A 27,936-nucleotide genomic window follows, 5' to 3' on the forward strand; every position below is an offset into this window, starting at 1 on the left:
GATGCTGACTTATTTGTACATCTTATGTTTACTATTCATGACTTCTCAAATTTCTCTTTGTCTATTATACATGAATACTATAAAAACGTTGTGGAACTTATAAATAACAACTAAATTTTTAATCATTTTTTTAAAATATTAATTTTTTATTTTTCTAGTACCTCATACAGTAAAGTTAATTATATACTAGTAATGTAGATATACGACTAAAGTCAAATATAGAATAAATAACTCCAAACAATCATATAATACATAATACATAAAGTTTAATATAAAATGTATCAATAACCCTCATAGACATAGCACTGTCAAATTTGATTATGGCCATGATGGTTTTTTTCATTTTTATATCAATATGACCTAAAATTAGTCATACATATATTTGACAGACAGAAACAATGAAAAAATATGTCCAAGCATTTCATGGATATTGCTTTATATAAAATTCAGGACCTAAATTTAATTGTCAGTTCATGTGAATAACAGCTTATAAATTTTACTTTTATGAGTATGTAAGATAATCTGAGCACAAGGTTTATCCATTTGTAAGTTATTGGCCATCTGCTTGAAACTACATAATTATGTTCTTCTGATTCCTGAAAGAATATGTATATAAACTCATCATAGATACCAGGATTGAAATTTTGTATTTGCACCAGACACGTTTCGTCTACAAAAGACTCACCAGTGATGCTTGTCCTTCCAGGAATATTTTATCATGTAAGATGACAAATTTTTGAGAAATAGTTTATAATACTATAACCTACTTATTTTCCCAATACTTTATTTAGTGTTATGTCCTCTCCAGCCTACATAGTGGCAACATATTTTTCATGATTTTCTAATTTGCTTGATGCTTTTATATGAGAGAAGACCCAAATTTATCAATCACTAATATCTAAATATTTGCAAAATTTTTCTTCATGCCAATATGGTGAACAGTTATTTTTTTATTTATTAGGTAAACTCACTTATCTAAAGAAGTTCTAAAATACTTTATGTATAGCAAGTTCTTTATTTAAAATATAAAATGTCCAAAGAAATGCAAAGACCATTTTAAAACAAGTTACACCACCTTGTGAAGGATAATATATACTAGAACACACCCGTGAAATCGCTGGTCCGTGACTGAATTAAAGCATATAAATATGTGTAAGCCTTATTTGAGCCTTGATATTTAGTATTGATATTGTCATCTGATAAAATCATGCTGATTATAAGATGCACAGTTTCTCTACTTTCAAAATCTTTCTGTTTGAAACCGTCAACCTGGAACTTATCAATTATTGGTAATATCAATTATTTAAAAAACAAAAGGGCCTGGAATGGAGTAATTTTTTATCAACGGCATTGTCCAGTATTAGTTGAATTCTTTGTTTCACTGTTTCGTGTCATGATGGCTAACAAATTGGAAACTGTACCTATACGCCTTATTTTAAGTCTAGATTTTTAGTATTTGTATTGTCATCTTTTAAAATCATACTGATTAAAATACTACAATAGGAAACAATGTGACAATGATAGAATTTAGTAGTGTCAACCCTGTGATTATGACCCGTGTATATAGCAAATCCTAAATACACCGTTTGGTGGTGCGCCTGTTAGATGCGGAACATACAGGTACGGTATAGGTAACAGGTGAATATACCATTGGTATCGGTATCAGATTTTACTTGTTAATTATTGGCAATATCAATTATGTGGAAAACAAAAGGGTCTGGAGTGGTGTAATTTTTAATCAACACCATTGTCCTATATTGGCTATATATAAAGTTTAATTCTTTGATTTGTTGTTTTTACCCCATGATGGCTAACAAATTGGACCTCGTTATTTTAGTATTATAGATAATTGTAGTGAACACACTATAAACTGTGCACATTCACTCAATATACATTTGTACCTTTAAAAGGTTCAATATAAGTATACTGAAATAAAACATACGTAAAAATTCTCTTTTTTACTTTGGATTGGGAGGGAACTTGTCTAGTGTTTAAGAAAAGTAGATTTGTTATTAATGAAGGCAATTGGCTTAAATCAGAGGACTACCTGTACCAGTTGGGTACTGAAAAAAAGTTTGAAATACATGCATAGAAAATGAATCTTTTATCTGCATGATCTGAGAAAAGAGTTTTAAGAATTAATTTGTATAATTGTTATAAAGTACTGTGAATTCATTTATTTTCGTGGATACCAATTTTCGTGGATTGCTGAAAACTTGTCTTTTCGTGGATATTTGAATTTCGTTGTTTTGCCCAAGTCTGCATACATCCTAATACAAAATTTGTTATTTGTTGAACATTTAAATTCTTGGTTCACCTGTACCCAGGAAAACCACGAAAATTGGTATCCAACGAATAATGAATTCACAGTACCCACTCTATAAAAATCATGAATATACTCAAAAGTTATCAAACCCTCTATTTGTTTTACAAAGAACAAAAAGTGTAACAACCTAAATAAAGATGCGTTTCAATGCCCTCTTTGTACAACATCTAATGACCTGGTACCATGTTTCAATGCCCATTGTCTTTTTGTACCACATCTAATGACCAGGTACCGGGTAAGTCTTCACTGTTCTGACTGTCAGTTACATCACCTATATTTATAGGTGATATGGATATGAGATTCTGTTTAGTATGTTTATCTGATATCGTAGAGGAATCGGTAAGGTTTATTGTTGTGTCACTAGTCTGAACTTTTTCATTGGTTGTCAATATTGCACTTTTGTCTTTCTCAGGTTCTTTTCCCAACAGATCATTTGTAGGTAAGCAATGTGTAGTATGTTCTTCATTCACATTTTCATTGTTTATTGAAACAGTTTTTTTGTCACTCTGACTAGACTGTACATTTTCAACTTCCTTCACATCTTTTGATGTATTCACATTTTCAGCTGCTGCAGACAGATTCACATTTTGTTTAGAAAGATTTGTTGAACCTACTGGCTCTGGATTCACATTTTCCAATGGTTGGTTTGTTGTAGTTGTTGAAGGTGACTTTGGAGAGTGTATGGTATCTCCAGATGACATTGTATTGAATGATGATAGAGGGGGTAAAGTGGGGAGAGCCTGAGATTCATTGTTTTGTTCCATTTCAAGTTCCTTCATCAGTTCTGATAATTTATTAGACTTTCTTAGTTCATTTTGATGTATAATTGTGTAAAGATGTTCTGTCAATGATTCTTTCTGTTCTGATTTCTTCTGAAGATCAACTTTAGATTCCACAAACTCTTTTTCTGCTCTTTCATATCTTTTTCTGTAAAATAAAATATGTCAATTGTGATGTTTTTGTCTGCAAATATGTCAGTGGCGGATGCAGGGGGCGGGTTTCGGGGGGATGGAACCCCCTTCTTTTGGGAGATCAATGCATTTGAATGGGGACATATAGTTGGAACCCCCCTTTGTCCTCGGTTGGGACCCCCACTTTTTGAAATGGCTTGACCCTCCCCTGTATGTAATATGTTCAAAGTAATGTAAAAGTAAATATAACTAATAACAATCTAAGGATATGTCCTACAAGTTTTTTATCAGGAGTGGAATAAATTGCAGTAAGAGCTGTTCTAGAATTAAATGCATGGGGGATTTGAGGCAAAATACAAAGACCTGACCACTAATATAAAAATTTTATTTTACTTTTATAATATTCTTTTAAAATTTAAGGAAAATTCAACCAACCATATCTTATTAATATACCAATTTAGGTCAATGTTAAGCGAAACATAGCAGAAGGCTGGCTTATCCAAACGTTAAAATATATTTTTTGTATAAATACTAACTGAGCATCTAGAAACTCTCTGCTGGCAATTTCAATACGACTTCGTATCACATTAACATCTGCTGTCAAAAGGTTATCTAAGATCATCAATTCTCGCTGTATATGTGCCAATTTTCGAGCTTCCTCTTGCGCTTTTTTCTGCCTAAAAATAGTAACACAAAAATAATTTTGTCTTTTTCGAAAGTCTAACATTTAAATATGATATGCATCTGCCTGAGTTGTTACATATTCGATGAAAAATATGTTGCAGTGAATGTAGTCCTTACATTTGTGACCCAAAAATCACAAATCCAAACAAAAAATGTACAATTCCCTTAGTCCAAGAGCTGTATTTCTAATGAAAAGCATAAAATAAAAACTTAATATGTAACTCACAATCATACACTCACAAATGCAAAACAGAGCTTTAAATCTACAGGCATAACAAAAATAGTGGACTACTTTTATATTTTAGGTATGGGTAACACTGATGTCCAATTATTGTTGAGTGTTATGTTGTACTTTATAATATATAAGGGGTTCCTTAGCCTTATTTACAATTTTTAACCAATATGTTAACATTAAATATACATAGATATATGACCTTAAATGATATTTGTTGTACTCTTTGCCATTAATGATGGATTTGTGTGTCCATGTATAGATTTCAGCTTCATGGTGTATGGGAGATAACTCAAAAATAAATTTAGAATTATAGCCGTTTACTTTTATAAATGTATTTCCATTATGCTTATTTGTACTATCAATATCATGCCTCTAATCAGTCCTTGAGTGAAATCAATCTTTTTTTAAAAGGGTTATACATCATTACATGTATATATGAATGATTAATAAGTTACCTGAACAAATAATTTACCTTTCAGACAAAGTTTTAGATAACAGTGCTTTTCTTTGCTTGTTAACTTCCTCCATTACCTTCTGTTGTTCTCTGAATTTGTCTAGATTTCCCATTTCTCTTCTGCAAGAAAAGATTACATTAAATTCAAATCATAAATTGTATTTTTTTTCAAATTCTGAACATTTTTACAGTAACTTTTACCAATTATTTGTAGTTCTCCTATATTGTACACTTGGTTCTTAATATCTGAATCATAACATGTGTTAAATTAGGATGATGATTGAACATGTAACATGTTGACAGCTGTTTAGCATCCAGTGGCAAGAACATAGCATTACAATATATTCATACAAGTACACACCCGTGATATCGCGGGTCCGTGACTGAATTAAAGTATATAACTATGCCTAAGCCTTATTTTAGTAATTGGTACATGTATTGTCATCTGATAAAGTCATGTCGATTATAAGATACACAGTTTTCTCTGCTTTCAAATCTTTCTGTTTGAACCCGTCGACCTGGAACTTATCAATTATTGGAAATATTAATTATTTGGAAAACAAAAGGTCCAGGCTATCCAGGAATGGGGTATTTTTTAATCAACAGCATTGTTCTATATTAGTTATCTTAGAAAGTCTTGCTGATTGCTGAATAAAGCTACAATAGGGAACAATTTGACAATGATTGAATTTAGTAGTGTTAGCCCTTTGATTATGACCCGTGTATATAGCAAAATCCTAAATACACCGTTTGGTGGTGCGCCTGTCAAATGCGGAACGTACAGATAAGGTAATAGCTAACAGGGGAATATACTATTGGTATCGGTATCGGATTAGGCCCGGAACTTGTTAATTATTGGCAATATTAATTATGTGGAAAACAAAAGGGTCTGGAGTGGTGTAATTTTTAATCTACACCATTGTCCTATATTAGTTATATATAGAGTTGAATTCTTTGATTTGTCGTTTTTACCCGATGACGGCTGACAAATTGGACCTCGTAATTTTAGTATTATAGATATAGATGAACATGAACCCTTCTAATCACTACACCTATATGCATAGCTGGATTTTAACTTGCAAGCTCACATTGAGTTAAGACAAATAGGCAAAGGTAAATTTACTTTAGAGCTTCATTTGTTTCCAGTTCCTCTATTTCCTTCCTGGTATCTAATAATAAATCCTCTCTTGTAGTATCTGCAGTCTCTGTTTGAACCCTGGGTATTTTATTTCCTGTTCCCAATCGTGAGGCTGAACTTGTAACAGTAGATGTAGGACTTGTTGAGAGAGCCTGTCTGTTTTGGCCATGTTGTGAATGTGATGTTGCAGTGTGAGAAGCTCGGTTTCCTGGTCTTTTACCAAAATTGGCAACTCTTGGTGGTGATTCTCGGAAATCTGTTGATAAAAAAGAATATTATTGTATTAAAAGACATTAGCATGACTGCATGACTCAACCCTTCTGTTTTGAGCAATAAATGAAATTCAGGAAATCTTCCACTTGCAGGTCTGCTCCAATGTGGGAGAATGGAATCCCCTACTTTTGGATATGCCGACCTGGAATAACCCTCCTTTGACTTTGTAATTCTCTCAGTCTGGCTTTTTTTTTTTATGATTATCTGATTTGGCCAGGGTGAAGGGAATAGATTTGTAGGTGTGAAAGGCACTACTGATTCAAGGTAAGGTGTTTGCAAACAAAATTTCCAGAATAAAATAGTAGGACTTGATCAGGGATTCTGAGAGCAGCTAAAATCAGAAAATCTACAGACACAGTCACAGAATCCCAAAGGGATCAGTGGGCCAAATCAGAAAAAAGACCCTGAACTCAAATTTCAAAGAGCTCCTGATGTGTGTGTATGGTAAGATCATATTTTTTGTAGTCATAAAGAATTTGTACTATGCATGTGTTGGAAATTGTGACCTCATAAAGACATAATGCATTCTTAGAATATAAAATTTGAGAAGTGTTTAGACTGTAGTACGGTTGTTGACTGATTTTCAACGTAACATATATGAGGGGGGATAGGACCTTTATCGGGACTCCGGGATCGGGTGTTTTTAAGCTCGGGATTTCGGGATTGACCCTTTCGGGATCCGGGAATTCTTTCTTCGAATTTCGGGACCTCGGGATTTCGTATTTTTTAAGCCCGGGATTTTGGGATGTCGTGTTTTTAAGCCCGGGATTTTGGGATCAGGACCCCTCCTACCCTCCCTCATATATTATACCATTATATACATTTTTCGCTCTGAGAGTAAAATAAATTTAATATCCAGGATAACATTGATTGATTTGTCGTTTGTAGATTAACGTCCAGTGGCAAATATTTCATGCGTTATTGGAGGAATGCAAGCATGTAAGTGAACACATATATTCGTTTTGCTGTTACGCGTGTGGCAAAATTTGATGAAAATATTGATAACCTACTTCTGTTTGAATTGTTTTCATCACTTTTTTCAACTTTTAACGTTCTGACACGTTTCAAATCCTCATCCGTGAAGCCAGCCCAACCTGACATATTTGCTAACCTTGACCTTAATAAATATTGTTTCCAGAAATCATACGAACGCTTTAACACTGGGTTAAATGCTTCTTTCTTACAAGACCTCCACAAACACAGATCAAGTATAAAGCAGACGATTTTATAAATGCCCATAAAAGTGATTTCTTTATTATCTTAAGATTTAAAGCTGAAATCATTACATTTGGAATCCAAGGTTGACATAATCAAAAATTAATGTTGCAAATTAGCAGGTTAAGCTGTCATCTGGATACGAAATTTAATCCAATTATTAAGCTGAATTTTGTCTCGACCTATAAAAGATCATAAAAGTAACCAATAACTTGAATAAGACATGGAATACTCTTTTTTTCATGTACATGAATATGCATAGCATACATTTTTAAGACTAATTATTAATTATTACTGATGTCCTTGTGACTATAAAGACATAAAAGAAAAATATATGACATTTTTTTTTTTTTTATAATGGGAAATTTGTTTCAGAAATATATTGAGGCTGACAATCATAAAACTTCATTTAAGAAATTATTTTTGCCCGAGCGATAGTGAGGGCTAAAATAACACGACTATAATGCCTACCCATGTTAAAACTACAATAAAGTATAGCTTGCATCAATTATTTCGATTCTGATTAGGACAATTTAAGTAATTTCTATGTCCGATGTGTACATAAGTGTAGAGTGTTTGTGTAGGCTCTTCCCTGAAACTTCCTTTTTTATTTGTAACATGCAAACGACTTGCACGCTATTTTTCCAGGGGGAGGAGTTTTGAACAGCCAGCATGAACAGTTGTCATATCTTGGTCAAATATATGTCAATTTCGAATTACAACACATTATTTATGATAAATGAAATTGTAACAACATGTGCAGAATTTGAGAGTTTTGAAGTGTTTTAAGTTAATGAAATATATTAAATGCATGCCAATTTAATAAAATTCATAATTCTGCAGTAGTCTATATATGCATGTGCAAACAAATTTTATTGAATTTAGAGCAAGGGTTTATTCATAAAGTGAAAGAAGCTGTGACTTCATATTAGAATATTAATTTAATGATATTTTTTTTAAATTTTAGATTGAGATATTATGGATACTGATTTGATTTGCAATTTTAAGAAATGTAGAAAAAGATTAAATACATTTGCATGGGTAAGTCTTGGGCTTAGACTGCATGTTCTTTTCATTTTAACGTCTGTTATGTGGTTAAAAAGACAATTGCCTCATTTGATTAGTTTTACTATAAACAACATATAGGTGTTAGATATGCTAGTATTTTAACATCTATTATTAGCGCAAAAAGGCAATAGCCTTATTTGCAGTTAGTCCAAATATTTATGATTATAAGACGTCACAGAAATAAATTAAAATAGTCTTAAATATTGGGACTAGACTACAGTATACAATAGAAAAATGATTGATAGTCATACAGAATCAAAATCATACTAACTCCCACTAAATACAATTGAGAATGAAAATGGGGAATGTGTCAAAGAGACAAAAACCCGACCATAGAAAAGACAACAGCAGAAGGTCACCAATAGGTCTTCAATGTAGCGATAAACTCCTGCACCCGGAGGCGTCCTTCAGCTGGCCCCTAAACAAATATCTATACTAGTTCAGTAATAATGGAAGTCATACTAAACTCCAAATTATACACAAGAAACTAAAATTAAAAATCATACAAGACTAACAAAGGCCAGAGGTTCCTGACTTGGGACAGGCGCAAAAATGAGGTGGGGTTAAACATGTTTTTTGAGATCTCAACCCTCTCCCTATACCTCTAGCCAATGTAAAAAAGTTCAGGCATAACAATATGCACAGTAAAATTCAGTATGTTTTAAGAATGTTATTTAATCCTGTTTTAAGCAAACTAAGAAACTGACACATTAGGCAAAATCAAACTGGCTTGAAATATAAAGCCTATTTGTTATATTAATTTTCATAGGCCCATAAGGCATAGTTAGTTTTCTGTTCAAGCAGTGAATGGGGTGCTGACTCATAAAACTTGACCAAAGATCTTCTTTTTTTTTTAAATCTAAAATAACTTTTGTCTCTTTTTGTAGTCTTTGTCTACCTCTTGCATGCACCAACCCATTCATCAGCACACACATGGACACCAGCATAAACACAGTGAATGGCTGACATGACCAATCTTCTATTTGTTAGAAAATGCTGCAAACATTCAAAATGAAACTTCTCTAATGAATTCTGATCGAGATGAACAAAATCAGTTTTGTATGTGGCCATATATATGTGTCATAATCATGATAATGTAGTTTTGTTTTAAAGAAATATTTTCTTTTTTTTAGGTGACTTCCTGTTCACGTATCCTTTTACAATATTTTACCACTGAGTAATCAAAAGCAGGTATGCACTGTTTAATAATAATAACAACACCTTTGAGTTTCACATCATGGGCTATATGACAAAATAAAGACTGTCCAAAAATAGTCAACTTTATAAAAGGCCAAATTTGCCTTTAAATTATTTTTGGCAAATTGTTATGAATTATATTTATCAAAATTGTTTAATATTTATATATGTGAGTGTAGAAAAAATGATTTTTGTTAATCGTCTTTATTTGGTGTTGTATGAGCACTGCAATGAGTTGAGTATTGTGAAAAGTGAAAACCAATAATATAATTTATATTTTCTTTCTTTGACATCATTAAATTCTTTTAAAACAAACACTCACTCATTATAATCCTTATTAGTGATACAGATATTTTTTGTGATGAGGATGGAACAAAAGAGTTCAATAAATGCTACAAATGTCCAGCATGTAAGTTTAATACACTGATTTGATATGAAAATAAATTGCTTTGAGGAGCACAGCTGGAAACAACCACAGAGGTCCAACCCTGAACAGTTGGGGCAAAAATGGACATAATATTAGCGCTTTGGATTTTGGAATTTGGATTTTAACTAAATATTTGACACATAATAGGTTTCTGACACAGAATAACTGTAGTCAAAGAACTTAGAATTGGTTATATGATTTGAATTTATATTCAATTTTTGCTATTTTGCAATACACCAGGCTGTTGCGAATTGACCAAAAAAAAAAAATAATAATAAATATATATATATATAAAAATTTACCCCCCCCCCCCTTTTTAGCTCACCTGGCCCATTGGGCCAAGTGAGCTTTTCTCATCACTTGGCGTCTGTCGTTCGTCGTCGTACGTTGTTAGCTTTTACAAAAATCTTCTCCTCTGAAACAACTGGGCCAAATTTTTACCAAACTTGGCCACAATCATCATTGGGGTATCTAGTTTATAAAATGTGTCCGGTGACCTGGTCAACCAACCAAGATGGCCACCAGGGCTTAAAATAGAACATAGGGGTAAAATGCAGTTTTTGGCTTATAACTCAAAAACCAAAGCATTCAGAGCAAATCTGACAGGGGTAAAATTGTTTATTAGGTCAAGATCTATCTGGCCTTAAATTTTCAGATGAATCGTACAACCCGTTGTTGGGTTGCTGCCCCTAAATTGGTAATTTTAAGGAAATTTTGCTGTTTTTTGGTTATTATCTTGAATACTATTATAGATAGAGATAACCTGTAAACAGCAATAATGTTCAGCAAAGTAAGATTTACAAATAAGTCAAACATGACTGAAATGGTCAATTGACCCCGTAAGAAGTTAATTTCCTTTATAGTCAATTTTTAATAATTTTTAGTGGGCCAAGTTCATTATAGATAGAGATAATTGTAAGCAGCAAGAATGTTCAGTGAAGTAAAATGTACAAACACATCACCATCACCAAAACACAATTTTGTCATGAATCCATTTGTTTCTTTTGTTTAATATTCACATATACCAAGGTGAGCGACACAGGCTCTTTAGAGCCTCTAGTTTTTCTGCTTTTGAGAATTGACCCCCCCCCCCCAAAAAAAAAATCCCCTCCCCCATTTTTGCCCAAAAAATTATTTGAAGAAATGTTCTTTTTATTTCTGAAAAAATTGTCCCCCTACAGTTTGCAACTATATTTATCCATTTAATAATTTAAAAGCTGTGTAAGGGAGATAATCCAAACTTAACATTGTACTTAAAAGTAATTGTTCATTAACCAGGAAACCCTTGTTTTTCCTCCTTTTTTGACCCCCATTCCTAATTGGTTTGAGCCATAACGCCCCAAATATAAAAAAGAAGATGTGGTATGATTGCCAATGAGACAACTGTCCACAAGAGACCAATATGACACAGACATTAACAACTATAGGTCACCGTACGGCCTTCAATAATGAGCAAAGCCCATACCGCATAGTCAGCTATAAAAGGCCCCAATATGACAATGTAAAACAAAGTCCACCCCTTTGTGGTATGGAAACTTGTGGTGTAATTTCAGAGAGATCCATACACTGTTCCATAAGTTATTGTCTAGAAACTAGAAAAATGCTTATTTGGGCCCCATTTTGGCTCCTAATTTCTAATCTGTTAGGACCATAACCCCCAAAATTAATCCCAACCTTCCTTTTGTGGTTATAAACCTTGTGTTTAAATTTCATGATTTCTGTTGACTTATACTTAAGTGATTGTCCACGAAACCAAATGTCTTAGAACGACGACAACGTAATACCAATTGCGCGGTCATATAAAAATTCAATATGTACATGTAACTATCGTCTACAAATAGTTGTTGAGAAAACTGACTACCGGTAATTAAATGTTTAAACCTGTTCAATTTGTTCATGTGACACCTGATTTGGATCTAAAATTAGGGATCTATTTTTATTTTTCACAACTCAATTTCTGATTTTACGAGTTGCAGTTCTTTTGACTCAAATATGCAATCCTTAAGTTTTGACATATATTTAAGTTTAGAGTTTAAAAGGAGTTGGTAGTTGGTGTGGTAGGTTCTAATGTCAAACACTTTAGAGTTGAAACAAATATATATGGATGATTTTTCATTACGAACACTTTAAAACATTAGATTAGAAGTGTAAACATAAAATGTTTATCATTGTTTTGTGTTTCAGGTGAAACTAGATTAGCTACAAATCTTGATATTATAAGAATTGACCTGCAGCCTTCAGAGCAGTACAAATCTGTATGTATCCTTAAAGAATTAAGTGTTAAAGACAAGACTCTTGGGTAGTTTCTGTGAAATCTATTTTAATATTCAACATTTCTAGACTAGGGGCAACATAGAGCTTGGTTTATTGTATATATTGACACACTGACTTACTTTATACAAGTTATAAAACAAATGGTGTTAAGTACACTTTGTTGAAATTCTTTTAAATTATCTCCCTTCTTTATCAATAAAAAAAATTCCTTTTTATACCCCACCTTTAAAGAGGGAGTTATATTTGATACACATGTAGTTCGTCCATCTATCACAAGTTGGGTTTCAGGATAACTAAAGTATTCTGAATTTTATTGTTGTCCAATTCCAAAGAGAATACATACCAATGACAGACTGATATGGTGGCTCTATGAGAATAAGTTCATCACTGGAGCTAGGATCTTCTTTCTTTATCACCAGATCTTCTATGTCTACTCCAAAGTAATAAAAAATCATTATAAAAATCATTTTATACCAACTTTAAACAAATATTACTCCATTATTAAATGACTTTTTTTGTAGATTAGACAAGTCAAATGTTCTCTGTTTTAGATGGTACTTGCTGGACAGAAGCCAGAGGTTATTATGGAGATTTGTACCCGAGCTCTTTCTTTCTGGACCTACCAGGTATATCCACAGTTTTTATTTCATTAATTTGTTTACTCAACAGTTGCTAAACATGTGTACCTTAATTTGATATCATTTCAAATGTATTAGCTTTTTCATTTACTGTTAGTTTAAGTTTTCACAGATTTGATATTGCTTGAAGACCTGTTTGATGCAAGGCTTTAGTGTTTTGGCATAACTATATACAATCACATTGAAATAGTTAACCGTACAAAATCATTTTTTTTTTAAATTGTTGCACTTGTTAGATTTCAGTTTTGATAAATAATGAGTCCATATGCACATTTTAAAAGCTTTTATGAATCCTTCCAATATGAAAATATGATAAGTCCTAGATAATGAATCCAGAAGCCATGAGCTCCTTTATTAATATTTTTTTTCAAAACCTGACTATTAAATTTGACTTTTAAGGCTCATCAGGAGATGACGTACCAAGAACATGTGACAGAAAAAGTGAAAGATAAATGTGCACAGCTAGAACAGTATTACGAACAGATTGTCTCACAAACACAATCAGAAATAGCATGTATCCTTCAAAAATTAATTATTTCACAAATACAACCTAAAAAGTTTGTACCCTTAACAACATGATTGTTTTACAAACACTATCAGAAAAAGCATGTCCACTTAAAAAATAGTGTTAATTACATAAACAGAATACATTTTAAGTACACATAATCTACAGATGTTTCAATATATTAAAATACATTTGTTGTCAATACTATTGTCGTACATCAAAACTATTCTAATAGTTCAAATATTCAATGTTTCATTTTAAAAGAAATTCTAAATATTAGAAATACAAACATTACTAAACAAAAAATATCAATGCGAAAAACACATATAGAACATTCATGACATAGTTGTATTCAGAAAGTTATAAGACAAATGTCAGTGTGTTTTCATAAGCCAATGTTATGTTATCTATTGACTTTCTTTTATAACTTTCTAACAAAGTACTGCCTTTTAATATTGAAAACTCACCAGATTCTTTGATATTATGCTTTGTAAAGAATTCCTCAAACCATTTGCTATCAGCTGACAGATGAGAAACTCCATAACTCTTTGCTATGCTTTGTGCCATATCTTTTACCATAGACTGTGTTACTCTTTCATTTTTCTTTTTGGCTTCTATATACCATAGATTTATAAATTTACACAAAGTGTCATTTACCACATGGTCAGATTTGCTTATTTTCGGCGGTGAACATGTGTCACTAGTATTTTTTGATTCCTCCAAAAATTCATGTCTTCTTTTTAGTATTTTGGATACAGTTGTTCTGTCTATACCAAACATTTGTGCAATCTCTCCTTGTGTGATTCTTGGATTGTCCTGGGCTAGTTGTATAATTTGACATTTGACAGAATGAGGTATCAGTGACCTAGTTCTTCTAATAACTGTGTCCTCCATTGAGTCCTTGTGGGGATACATTCCAATAGAGAATGCTGCCGATGGTGAAAAGATCTGTCCAGTGTTTGTCATGTACATTTCTTCTTGAGACATTGAGCCATAGTTTTCATCTTTCTCATGACAGTTGGAATACAGCCCTTTCCCTTCTTGTTTTATTGTGAAGTTTGGATTTTTATTCATCTTCTTACTACAAAAAGTAATAGTATTTTAATGTTTTTATATGTCAACAAACTATGAACTTAAACTTGCATTCTACTTTTTAAAATTACAGAGCTATTGAATAAGTTCTCCTAATTTATGAACAAGTCGTCAAGTGGGTGAAAATATACTTCTGTCCTGTTATTTAAATTGTTTAATAGGCCACAACTCACAACAATATATACATTTAGAGTTTTAAACACAGTCACCTGTACAGATAAAGTAATTTCAGACCAAAAGTCACCAACAATCATCATCATACATATACATTGTAGTAAAAATTCAATGAATGACCTGGTAGTGGGGTACAGTGTATGGGAGATAACTCTGTTTAAAAAACAAATTTCTACACAATCTAAACAGTAGAAGTTTGTTGATGCACCTGAATTTAGTTTGTGTAAAAGGACCAGGAATGATAAGAAAGTGTTTGTTAAAATGATAAACAAAATATTTTATGAATACAAAAAAATATGAAAAAATTGTGCACTGTAACCAAATTTATGCTAAAGAAGTTATCATGGTTATAACCAAATCTTGACTTTTATTAAATTTGCTACATTTATTTTGACTTCATAATTACATATTATTCATACAATTGAAATAAGCAGAATAATTGAAATTGATCAAGATTAAATGCATTTTTTTTAAAATAACAAAACTTCCCTACAAAGTTGAAGGAGGAGGAATTGAAATGCTCATACCAGTCAAAAACTATGTAAAAATTAAGTATGTTCATGAGAACTTGAACAGTTTTTAAATTACTGTCAATTTTTCCAATCTTATTCACAAAATCAATCAACAGTTTAACCAAAAGTTTGTAGCCTTATCATTGTAATGGAAGTTGGGCAAACAACCTATAAAAAAATCAATTGAAAGTTTTAGCTGGTTAAGGATACTGGATAAGTTGAAACTGGAAGATATAAATTTATTCCACGCCCCCAAAGACTTTGTAACAAGTGCAAAGTTCTGGATGATGAATCCCATTTCTTTCTAATATGTAAAATAAATGATGATTTAAGACATGTCTTTTTTAATGATTTAAAAACTCAATACAAAGATATATCTTATAATAAAATGAAAAATATACTAAATCCAACCACTAGTTAGCAAGTGAAATCTTTAGGCTCCTTTATTAAATAGTCTATGGAACTGAGGACAGGGGGCACTTGAGGTCATCTGTTGTGTTTAATGTTTTGGTTTATTTTTATTTTTCATGTAAATTTTAATGTCATCAATATATTGTTGTTATTACATGTAATTGTCATGCCTTTTGCCCTCTTATGGGGGTAACTTGTGCTTTAATAAAGATATAGTGACCTAAAATTGCTTACAAAATCATTGAAATGAGAGAAAACAACCGAAACATCATAGAATTATAGAATTTATATTTCTGTTCTTCTTCTTGACAACTGGTCCAAGGACACAGTTATCGTCCTTTGGTTTTCGTTGTCTACAATTATAGTCCCTAGTGTAAACAGTGTATACAGGGGCGTAGCTGCCGTTAGGCACTTTAGGCACGTGCCTACACATAATTTTTTCACAAATATTTTTTTTTTGTTAAAAAAATTAATAAACAACGTTATATGTAGATGAACTTCAGTGAAGTTGTCACAACTCTAATTATCGAATGTCATGCATGTGTACACTAGTCTCTCGTCCTTAGTGAATGGAATATTGGATAGAATTGAATGTTTTTTTATGTGTGTACCTTATATAGACACTATAAACTAGAACTTTGGTTCAATTCTATCAACAAAAACTTGAATGAACCTCAACTTAGACACATGAGATTTTTAATTAGTTGTTGTTAGTTTTCAACTAGCTTTCCACTTTGTCTTAACCCGACTTGCCAATGTTGGTCGTCCGTTTGGCTGTGCAGGATGTATAAATACGTAGTCACGTCTGGTCAGAATGGGGACATTTATTCTTATGCCTAGTTGTAGAGAGAATGCCACTCTTTGAGGAGTTCGTAGTTGGTCTACTGAAAGGCAAAGTTTCTGCTCCTATCGGCAATAATCCTTCATTTTCCAATGCATGGCATTTTCAAATTTCCAGACTTTCGTCCTGTACAACACCTATTACAGGACTAAGCTCCCTGTTGTGTTTATTGTAAATAATCAATTTGGTTTTTTCTGTTCTAAACTTGCATACATATTTTACACTGGATGTTTAAAAATCAATCTATCAACTCGCTTCCAGTAGTTTTGAGTACTCTCAGATCTACGTGTAATGACCACAATTATTCAAATTCCTAAGCAGGTAGGGATTTTACAGTAGAGCGGGATATAAAGAAATACGAATTTCTTGAATTTTGTTACGTTAGTATGAACAGAACAGAACTTTTGCATTAGGCATCGACTATGTGTGTATGCGTTTGTGTGGCTAAGGTGAAGGTTTAAGAATCAAAAGATTGATGGTTGATGTCTTTCTAGACAAAAGGATAGTGTAATTATATAGTAATATCAGTGTTTACGTGCACGTGCCTGGTTTTTTTTAATGAAGGATCGTGACGTCAATATGTACTATCAATTAAGTTAAACGTATATATCGATCATAACGGAATAGATTTGAAAACACCAAACAGGGTGTACTGCTTAATTAAAGGGATACGCGGATCTATTATGAGCAGTACATATTGTTAATAATTTCTTTAACGATTGTACCGTGTTATTTAATTCACCATTCAGATGTTATGGTAAATTATTCATAATCCTTCGAAATTTCATCATGTATATTATAATTATCATGATTAAACTAACCAGAAAATTTTATATTTTTGTGCATAAAATTTTGCAGCCAAAACGCTGAAATTCGTTTTCCGTCGGGGGGCTTCGACCCCCTGAACCCCCTACCCAGGGCTCTGCCCTGGACCTGCTGGGGCCCTTGAGCGGCCCCAGACCCCTGCCGATTTGTGCCTACAGTTGAATGAATACCTAGCTACGCCCCTGGTATAACTTGCATGTTTTGTTTGATACACTTTCCCAATTTATTTCTTGATATTAAATGCATGAAATATTAAGTAGGGGGGTGTATTTACATGTTAAAAAAATTTGGGTGCTGAATCTTTATATTAAGTAGTGATTTGGCCCAATTCAAAAAGGTCAAATTTTATCACGTCTGAAGCTGTCAAACTGAATTTTACACCCCTTAACACAGAATTGTGAATATTTTGAGTTAGAGCTGGTAGAAGTTTCTATAATTTTGATATTATTTGTTTCACTGGTAGTGAAGAGCAGGTGCGATTTTTTTAATTTGAATTTATTGTCTAAAACTAATGCACTACGAAATAACTGTGTTCTCGGGCCTACTGCTGCAAGGTCTTCATCTGATTATGTGGTATATAATCATCTGATTATGTGGTATATAATCAGTAGCATATCCAGAAAAGGGAAAAGGGGGGGGGGGCTGACTAACCTAAGGGCTCCAGTCATGCTTCAGTGATTCCCTATATAATCAACAAAATTTTTCCCACAAAAGGGGGGGGACAGGCCCACAGGGCCCACCTATGTATAATTCATGGATTTAATTGAGTAGGTAAGACGGGGAAGTGAAACATTAACAAATATAACCAAGATCATTTAACATTTAGGTACAAAGGTTTGGGGCCCAGTTTAATTACCATCCTTAGCATGCTTAGCATCATCAACTAACATTTTATATCCATCAATTACAATAGGTTTTGTGGTAACAATTTTTTACCAATTTTTTTTAAAGTATTTTTTCTTTTCTAATAATATGCATTGGTAAAGGAGACTGCACAAGCATTTTTTCAAAAAGATATGTTGTTTAATGTGTGTTTTTTTTCTTCTTCATATTTCCTGTATTTTTGTACATAAGGTAAAGATATTCTTTTCTGAATAAGACTTTAAGACAATTTAATTCAGTGAATACATGTATTTAAACCACTTGAATAATTAATTTCTTGCTTTGTTGAAGAATGTTTTTTTTATTTGTAATTCAGTTATGTATCCAGGATTTTGAAAGGGGTAGGCTGATCATTTTGTCAACTTCCCAATGTCATTTCCTTCATTTAAACTTAACGATGGTACTATTTAAAGATTCCAAATCAAGAAAACTCTTTAAAATCTGAATTATATTGCGAATTAATTCATTAATTCCTGGGTGGCTGATACCCTCTTTCTTAAATCCACCTCTGAAATTTATATACCACAAATAATTTAAATATTTATTTTCCGTGGCATTAGTCCTGGTAAGAGTTAATTTCATTTAAAAAAAAATATTTCAAATATTTTTTTTTACCATTCTGTCCCATTTTGATGATATGGGAGATAACTCTTAAAAATGTGAGCTAATCAATGTTAAATGAAGAAATAAAAATAAAAAGTGAAATAAAGATATGTACAAATGTTAAATTCTCATGGCAGTTGTCTGCTTTCATCGTTTGTTTATTTTGGGTTGTTTTTTTGGCTACCTTTTAAAAGTCGGCACAGCTGTTATGTCACACTAATCTAATGAGTCATTTGATACGTACGTAGTGCACTAAATATTAGTATAAACAAATGTCTACTCTACAATTTGGTTATTTTATAGTTTCCCGTACATTGTAATATTTTGTTCAGTCTAATTCAGTGTACACGATTTCTACATCTAAAATAGCAGCCATCATTTATATTTTGTTGATTTCACCTGGCACCGTGCCTAAGTGATAAACAATCACTTCTGTTTGGTATGACAACAGATTTTAATCAGTATGAATTTCTTTGAAAAAACGTTTTCTTACCTATAAAGTATTCCTTTTCGTCGATTTACACAAAGTATTAATAAAAATTAAACATATTTCCAATGTTGACAAGTGAATTGATATTATGTGCTACAAAGAAGAAGTGTATTGAAGGGGAGATGGCCACAGAAAAAACTATAATAGTTAGTTTGAATGGTATTTTTTCGTTGTAAAATTTTATGTGCCTGTGCAAAATATTTTTATGTCACTTAATGCTATTGGTTTTAAATCGATTACTTCATTGAGTGGCTTCATAATGTATGTAATCATGTATAATGTTTTGTAGTTTCCCTCTTTTGAGCCTTACTGAGTCACATGGTCTTGTCAGAGATATGTGATAAGTTGGCAGATGTTAAAAATAGATCTGTCACATAATGTTTAACACACTAAGCCTAATGTTTAACCATAACCACACGAAATGTTGTTTAAACGACAAGTATGTATTGATTTACATCAACTGTGGAAAATAAAACCTACTAGCGATCGAAATAGAATACAGATGTGTATTGTATACTTATATGTCTCTGACATGATATTTATAATATGATTGTTATTGTACCTTCCAACCTGTGAATCATGGATTGCACTAGTAACACCAGAGACATAGATATAATTATATTCATGTATTGTATTGTATTATATGTCTCTGGTAACACAGGCACTTACTTGTCTCTACTTTTTCAGTTTACCTTTATACTTTAACAAGTTATACAAAATTATTGGTATTTTGTATATATTAAGACAGGTGCCTGTGATTAAAACTGACTCTATTCAGACAATAATAAACTGCAGCCAGTCTGAAAAAATTATTCATATTTGATCATATTTTGTGATTTTCTCGAATAAAAGATGCTCATGCCGGGTAAGTGTCCGTATGGGTTCTCGAGTTCCAATGAGACCATTCTATAATACTGCTGTTTCTAGCGATAATTTACATAGCAAAGAGTGTCTCCCAATGCTGTATGCCATGGGAAAGTTAGCTAAATTTTGCAAATGGTTTTAATTTTGCCATACTAAGGGGAATTATGTTTTTTGTCTGTGCGTACGTCCGTTCGTTCGTCCGTCTGTGTCACTTCAGGTTAAAGTTTTTGGTCAAGGTAGTTTAGATTGAAGTGGTTGTTATTTATTTTCTTAAAACCCGACATCCGAACAACAAGTAAAATCCTGCTAATCCAATCAAAAAATTTTGATCCATGAAATGATTTCCCATTACAGTGGCGGACCCAGCCATTTTAAAAAGGGAAGTTTCCAACATAGGACAAAAAGGAGGGGGGAGTTCCAACTATATGTCCCCATTCAAATGCATTGAACGGCCAAAAAAAGGGGGGTTCCAACCCCCGGACCCCCCCTTTGGATCCGCCACTGCATTATTTTCATATTCGATTCGCAATAACAGTGTAATGGAACTGTTCCTAAAATACCACAACACCTAAAATGCAACTCGATTTCGATAGTAATTTTTTCAGTGGCGGATCCAGAAATTTCATAAGTGGGGGCCCGCTCCAGACACGCTTCAGTGATTCCCTATATAAGCAACCAAATTTTTTCCCAAAAAGGGGGGCCCGAGCCCCCTGCCCCCTCTAAATCCGCCTCTGTTTTTGTTGAGAATATAAACCGTAAATTTGAGGTAATGATGTCTTATGGAACGAATAATCGAAGAAGTGTTTTGAAGGTAGATATTTTTTGTGGTCTCATCTAGAAAAATAATAATAAAAAAAAATGTACGAGTAATTATTTTTGCAATGTTAGAACCATGTGTACACGATGCCATTAAAGGCCGTATTGTGCTGTCTGAGCTAGCGAAGCAGTAAGCACATAAAATTTGATCTTGCAAACATCGGTACGTGTAATTCTATCTATGATCGAAAGCTAATCGAGTGCACTTGAGAGTCTGTTTTTCATTCAGCGGTTTTGTCTTTCTCAACTAGCAGTCAATGTTGTCCAGTCATGAATTTCTCAACTGGCTTTTTAACACGATTTGACTGACAAGTAGACATTTCTCTCAGGAGTAGCCCATGTAAAGATTTGTTGTATATGTCTTTACTATACAGTTAGCTCACTATGCGGTATGAGTTTTGCTCATTGTTGAAGGCCGTACGATGACTTTTTGTGCTGATATGAATTATCATTGATATTGTTATACATTTGTATTTATAAATTAACTGTTTTTTGAATTTTTTTAAATGCTTAAAGGCTTTTCTACCTCAGGCATAGATTACCTTAGCTGTATTTGGCAACACTTTTAGGAATTTTGGATCTCAATGCTCTTCAACTTCGTACTTTATTTGGCTTTTTAAAACTTTTTTGGATTCGAGCGTCACTGATGAGTCTTTTGTAGACGAAACGCGCGTTTGGCGTATATATAAAATTTAGTCCTGGTATCTATGATGAGTTTATTTTTATAGTTGTACATCTCATTTGGTCTTTAGTGGAGAGTTGTCTTGTTTGAAACCACATACCGCATCTTATTTTTATAATAATAATTATAGGTGTTGTCGTCGATGTCCATTTTTGTTTTAGTGCGATATGTTTTTATTACGTTTCATTGATACATCAAATAAGAATGACGGTGCTCTCTGTCGTCTATGTCTCGCTGTATTAGCTTCTCTCAAGTTTATATATCATCGCTTTTTTGCGTCAACATCTAAATAGTAACTACTAAAACCGTTAAAAAATTAAACAATTTAATATTAAAAAAATTACATCTTCAATTAAACTTTTTCATTTTCTTTAACAAATACTCAGCCTTAAAGAAGCTATACTCTGGTAAGCATTAATTTAAGAAGAATATATGTGTAGTGGTAAATATGTGTATATACAGGAAGCAGCAGTTCAAAGAATTAACTTTTTTTTTTAAAATGCAGATGTTTAAAATGAAGAAACTGAATAGAAATTAGCCATGAATACTGGGGTTCTTATTTCAATCCTGCAAGGTCACGTCAATTACCAAATCAATTAACATAAAAACTTATCGGCAAGATTTTTCAGTGTCTTTCAAAACAATGTTCCTGATGCCCTGTTTTAGATGTGTTATAGGAGCAATTTTGTTACAGCCGATTTCATTGAGTGTAAAGATAAAGGTATATCTTTGGTTGGCTTGCTTTCTAGCTGAACCATTATTAGGTTAGGTACTACCATTCTTTTAGAGGAGACTAGTCCGACAGATAACCAATACATCGGTCTGTAGATCTAGGCTACTTCGAAAGGAGGATAGTATACCTTACCTAATAATGACTTCACATTTCAGCTAGGAAGCAAGCTAACCAAAGATATCAACTTTGCCTGTACACACTCAATGCAATCGGCTGTAAAATCGACATGACTGAGCTATATACAGGTTTTTGTACAAATCCCGTCTAGAGACCCATATCTACTCCTATTAACTGAACAGTACACCACACAACATATCTATATAAGTTAGGGTAGCCAGTTTCTGTTATATTCCACCACGACATCATTGTGCATGGTGCCCAAAAATTAAATATAATTACAGAAGTTTCAAGCTTATGCATGAAAACCTGGCATACATCTGGAGCAGAGACTTGAATTTAAAAAAAGGCTATAACCAATTATTTGAATTTTGTTTAGATTCAAAGAAAAATTTAGATTCTATAAGCAAGAAATTCCACGAAGTGTCCGAGAAGCTCATACAGAAAAGCAGACAATATCAGAAGTTACAGGTAGGTACTGTTATAGCATGAAAGATTACCTAAAAGATAACATCAGCATCAGTTCTTTGTCTTGCTATAAGATAAGATATTTTTATTTCCAATTATGGGCCCCAAAGGGCATAAACATTACAACATCAATAATTTTTTCATAATACAATACAAACAATGAGATAAAAAAAAAAAAAAAAAGTTAAACGAGAACTATTTAAGTTCTTAAAGAATACGTAGATAAAGAATCTATAGTATGTTGGTTTTTAGCTCACCTGGCCCAAAGGGCCAAGTGAGCTTTTCTCATCACTTGGCGTCCGGCGTCCGTCGTCGTCGTCGTCCGTCGTCGTCGTCCTGCGTCCGGCGTTAACTTTTACAAAAATCTTCTCCTCTGAAACTACTAGGCCAAATTTAACCAAACTTGGCCACAATCATCATTGGGGTATCTAGTTTAAAAATTGTGTCCGGTGACCCCGCCAACTAACCAAGATGGCCGCCATGGCTATAAATAGAACATAGGGGTAAAATGCAGTTTTTGGCTTATAACTCAAAAACCAAAGCATTTAGGGCAAATCTGTCTGGGGTAATATTGTTAATCAGGTTAAGATCTATCTGCCCTGAAATTTTCAGATGAATCTGACATTCCGTTGTTAGGTTGCTGCCCCTGAATTGGTAATTTTAAGGAAATTTTGTTGTTTTTGGTTATTATCTTGAATATTATTTCAGATAGAGATAAACTGTAAAAGGCAATAATGTTCAGCAAAGTAAGATCTACAAATAAGTCAACATGACCAAAATGATCAGTTGACCACTTTAGGAGTTATTGCCCTTTATAGTCAATTTTTAACCATTTTTCGTAAATCTTAGTAATCTTTTAGAAAAATCTTCTCCTCTGAAACTGCTGGGCCAAATTATTTGAAACTTGGCCACAATCATCATTGGGGTATCTAGTTTAAAAATTGTGTCCGGTGACCCCGCCAACTAACCGAGATGACCGCCATGGCTATAAATAGAACATAGGGGTAAAATGCAGTTTTTGGCTTATAACTCAAAAACCAAAGCATTTAGAGCAAATCTGACATGGGTAAAATTGTTAATCAGGTGAAGATCTATCTGCCCTGAAATTTTCAGATGAACTGGACAACCTGTTTTTGGGTTGCGGCCCCTGAATTGGTAATTTTAAGGAAATTTTGCTGTTTTTGGTTATTATATTGAATATTATTATAGATATAGGTGAGGGCCCTCATGGGGTTTTTGATTATGTGATTACTTGGCCGTTTTTTTAATGATTATTTGATTATTAAGCCAAATATTTCATGATTATTTGATTACCTAGGACTGTATTTTTAGTTTATGATTATTTGATTACTAAAGATAAGCAAATATTTATTGATTATGTGATTATATTGGCAAAAAAATGGTGATTATGTGATTACTAGGACCCCCCCATGAGGGGCCTCATAGGTAAACTGTAAACAGCAATAATGTTCAGCAAGGTCAGATTTACAAATAAGTCAGCATGACCAAAATGGTCAGTTGACCTCTTTAGGAGTTATTGCCCTTTAAAGTCAATTTTTAACCATTTTTCGTAAATTTTATATATCTTTTACTAAAATCTTCTTCTCTGAAACTGCTGTGCCAAATTGATTCAAACTATGCCACAATCATCTTTGGGGTTTCTTGTTTAAAAAATGTGTCCGGTGACCTGGCCATCAAACCAAGATGGCTGCCACGGCTAAAAATAGAACATAGGGGTAAAATGCAGTTTTTGGCTTATAACTCAAAAACCAAATAATTTAGAGAAAATCTGACATGAAGTAAAATTGTTAATCAGGTGAAGATCTATCTGCCCTGAAATTTTCAGATGAATTGGACAACCTGTTTTTGGGTTGCGGCCCCTGAATTGGTAATTTTAGGGAAATTTTGCTGTTTTTGGTTATTATATTGAATATTATTATAAATATAGGTAAACTGTAAACAGCAATAATGTTCAGCAAAGTAAGATCTACAAATAAGTCAACATGAACGAAATGGTCAATTGACCCCTGTAGGAGTTATTGACCTTTGTAGTCAATTTTCAATCTGCTTCCTTTGTTTAATATTCACATAGACCAAGGTGAGCGACACAGGCTCTTTAGAGCCTCTAGTTTTTTTAATACTAATGCATTTTATTACAAGTGTGGTTGATATAGATAACAAACAAGCAGCCCAAAAAGAAAAAAAAAAAGAAAAATAGATATCCACATATGTATAGTACACAAAAAGTTGGATCAATTAAATATATAATAATTAGCCAAAAAGAAAGTAGAAATTAAACATGTCCATGACTCATCCTGTGTCAGCAGCAAATAGGAAAGCATTATGGTTTCCTAAAGGCAGCTGACACCAGGGGACGATACCTTATAGGCCATAGGCATGTAAAATGTGTGTAAATGTCTCTTTCCTACCTGTATCAAAAGCAAACAAGGAAGCATCATAGGTAACTTGAATGCAGTTGATACCAGGGGACGATGCCTCAAGGATATAAGAGAACATTTGAATAAATAATATATCTTAACAATTATTTATTTTTTTTTTAATCGGCTAGTATGTTTGTGATATTCAGATGAATATAATTTTCTATGTCCAATCAAATGTATATACACACATAGATTTCCTTTAACTAATCTTCACTAAGGAAGATGTTTGTATATAAAATTACATATTATTTTAAGTAACTCAACATTTTCTACACTAATTAACCAGATAATTTTGCTTTGACTGTTCATATGATTAAAATAAGAATTATATTGTGCAATACTAGCTAACATACAATTTCTATCATCCTCAAATTTGTTACAATCAAATAGAAAATGAGCCTCATCTTCGACAGTATTGGAAGAACATTTATTACATATTCTGTTAATTCGGGGAATACCCTGATATCTACCTAATTCTATAGAAGTCATATATTGATGTAACAATATTTTCATTTAATAATGGAGGGGTTATGCAAATTTATATATACAATGTTTATAAAGATTTATGATATGATTGTATGTTGATTTTATATTAAACCAATGTTTTATTGTCTTTGGTAAGAATCCTACAATTTTGGATTTTAAACCAATACAATATCTTATCTTATCTTTCTTACCTAATAAGACTTGAAATTAAAAAAAAAAAAAGTATATAAAAATGAAGATTTTTTCTCTTTACAAGTTGTCAAAAAAAAGTGACATTGATTTTTTAGAGTAACTATGAATCCCTGAGAAGACGAAGTGTCTCGGCGTCAGTATTTGAGGCTGGGGATAGTGGCAAAGACGTACCAAAGAACTTTACTATACCACTGTCATCTGGAGATGGTAAGTCCCCAACACGCTGCATGAACATTTTTCATGTTACTTTTCATTTTCATTATGATTTCAAAAGCTGAGACAAAATACATGGGAGAAAAGGGCACGTGATAATGAAATATATTTGTACTATGGCACAGGGCCGAAAAAGTTCTTACAATTAATCGCCATTATTCCAATTTTGAATAAGATTGATACGTCAATGCAACATCAATACCGAACGAGATAATTATTTTCTTTTCTTTAAGTTATATTTTCTGCAGGTCTAGAATCTCCAGATGGTGTAAATGGGAGAATCAAATGTGTCAGTAATTTAAAGCAAAAATGCAGGGAATAAAGACACAACATCGTATTTTTCTTATCCTATTTTTGTACACCTTTCATTGTACCATGTATAAGTTCTGCTGCATATATTACTGATATTTCATCTGTTGTCGAACTAATTATATGCATATATGTATAAAGCTGTTTGATCTACAATGTTCAATATACAGCCTATATATTCTGATTAATAATCAGAACATTCGGAACTTGCGCGACGAGCATACAATAATATATACCATTTGTAACCTGTTTATTTTGTTGATTTAGGCTTTCTACAAAAGGAGTCGAGCAGAAGTAGCAGTAGATCATCCTCGCCAGTTCAACGTGAGTTTTTTTCAATTTTTTTTTTAATATTGATATTTTCTTTCTGTTATTGCCACTGAGTCTCTATATTGAAATGTCTGGTTTTGGTTTTGGGTAATACAATGCTTTTAAAGAAGTAACACACCCACAACACATATAAAATTCATTGTATAATAGATTATTTCTATCCTTTACGACTTAGGAAACAGCGGACAAGGTGTTCTATCTACGTGTAAATAGTAACAACCAAAACTGGTGCCTGGCGAGGACGAAAAGCATCACTTGACTCGCACAAATCAAATACACCAGTTGGCCGATTGGTCTATATCGTTGGAGTTGGAGCTTTCGAAGTTCAAGATGTGCATCTGGGCGTTGTTGTCGTCTTATGGTGTCACATTATTATTCTTTTAAGGAAAAGACAAAAAGTTGCTCTCATAGATATTTTTGTAACTTGTTTTGATTGGAGTGGCACTGACGAGTCTTTTGTAAACGAAACGCACATCTTTCACAAATACAAAATTTCAATCCCGATATCTATGATGAGTTTATTTAACTGAATTTCAGTGTTTCTGATTAAGGTTAATCCAGAAAAACGCATGAAGGTAAATTGCAAAAAAACGTCTTGGATGCATATATTTATAAAGTGTTGTTTACAATGTTAAGTCTTGTTTTTAGACGAGTAGTAGATGAAGAATAAATGTAGGTCTCATATGCAGTAAGTCATACAACCCTGCAATGACACAAAGAACCAAAAGTCAACACAGATTTTTATTCATTATATTAAATATTTGTCTGTTCTTTTCTTGCAGGGAAATTTGTAATGTTCCCAAGAGCAACACCAGACCATGCAATACAGAATAAATTTACTCTGCCACTCGGCACGCCGACCAAATAATTCTTGTATTATCAAATGTGAAGCAGCATTAGGAAGCTGGAGAATATCATGCGAGAAGATGGTACGCACATTTAGAATAGATGCATACCTAGTGTCGTTTAGGTTTGCCATGATGTTCAATGTTACATATAGATGGCTTGAGAAGTTTGACCAGACATACGGTTTTTGACTATTAATTGTTATTAAAGTACACTTAAAGCAAAACAAATCATTACCGCTTGTTTTATTTCATTCTGATGGTT

At 32.7% G+C, this 27,936-nt stretch overlaps 2 protein-coding genes across 5 annotated transcripts; one reads left to right on the top strand and one right to left on the bottom strand.

Annotated features, from left to right (window-relative positions):
• Positions 1-111: 111 nt before the first annotated feature.
• On the bottom strand, positions 112-19,288 carry LOC139510069 (uro-adherence factor A-like). 2 transcript variants are annotated; one of them, XM_071296298.1, is made up of 7 exons: positions 19,179-19,288; positions 13,813-14,426; positions 12,546-12,632; positions 5,734-6,004; positions 4,629-4,730; positions 3,774-3,914; positions 112-3,253 (listed from the first exon to the last, which is right to left on the bottom strand). In XM_071296298.1, the coding sequence occupies exons 2-7, from the start codon at positions 14,417-14,419 to the stop codon at positions 2,515-2,517; spliced, it is 1,947 nt and encodes a 648-aa protein (XP_071152399.1). In that variant the 5' UTR covers positions 14,420-14,426; positions 19,179-19,288; the 3' UTR covers positions 112-2,514. The 2 variants fall into 2 exon arrangements, with proteins under 2 accessions (XP_071152399.1, XP_071152400.1); XM_071296299.1 differs by lacking the exon at positions 19,179-19,288 and adding an exon at positions 18,999-19,117.
• On the top strand, positions 7,205-27,902 carry LOC139510071 (E3 ubiquitin-protein ligase CCNB1IP1-like). 3 transcript variants are annotated; one of them, XM_071296301.1, is made up of 12 exons: positions 7,205-7,264; positions 8,204-8,277; positions 9,438-9,453; positions 9,851-9,910; positions 12,113-12,183; positions 12,754-12,828; positions 13,240-13,354; positions 21,924-21,944; positions 22,767-22,858; positions 26,070-26,181; positions 26,764-26,820; positions 27,609-27,902. In XM_071296301.1, the coding sequence occupies exons 2-12, from the start codon at positions 8,215-8,217 to the stop codon at positions 27,692-27,694; spliced, it is 768 nt and encodes a 255-aa protein (XP_071152402.1). In that variant the 5' UTR covers positions 7,205-7,264; positions 8,204-8,214; the 3' UTR covers positions 27,695-27,902. The 3 variants fall into 3 exon arrangements, with proteins under 3 accessions (XP_071152402.1, XP_071152401.1, XP_071152403.1); XM_071296300.1 differs by having other exon boundaries at positions 7,214-7,321; XM_071296302.1 differs by lacking the exon at positions 7,205-7,264 and adding an exon at positions 7,324-7,358.
• The last annotated feature ends 34 nt before the right edge of the window (positions 27,903-27,936 follow it).

The sequence above is a fragment of the Mytilus edulis genome, chromosome 2 (assembly GCF_963676685.1).
Source record: "Mytilus edulis chromosome 2, xbMytEdul2.2, whole genome shotgun sequence".
NCBI lineage: Eukaryota > Metazoa > Mollusca > Bivalvia > Mytilida > Mytilidae > Mytilus > Mytilus edulis.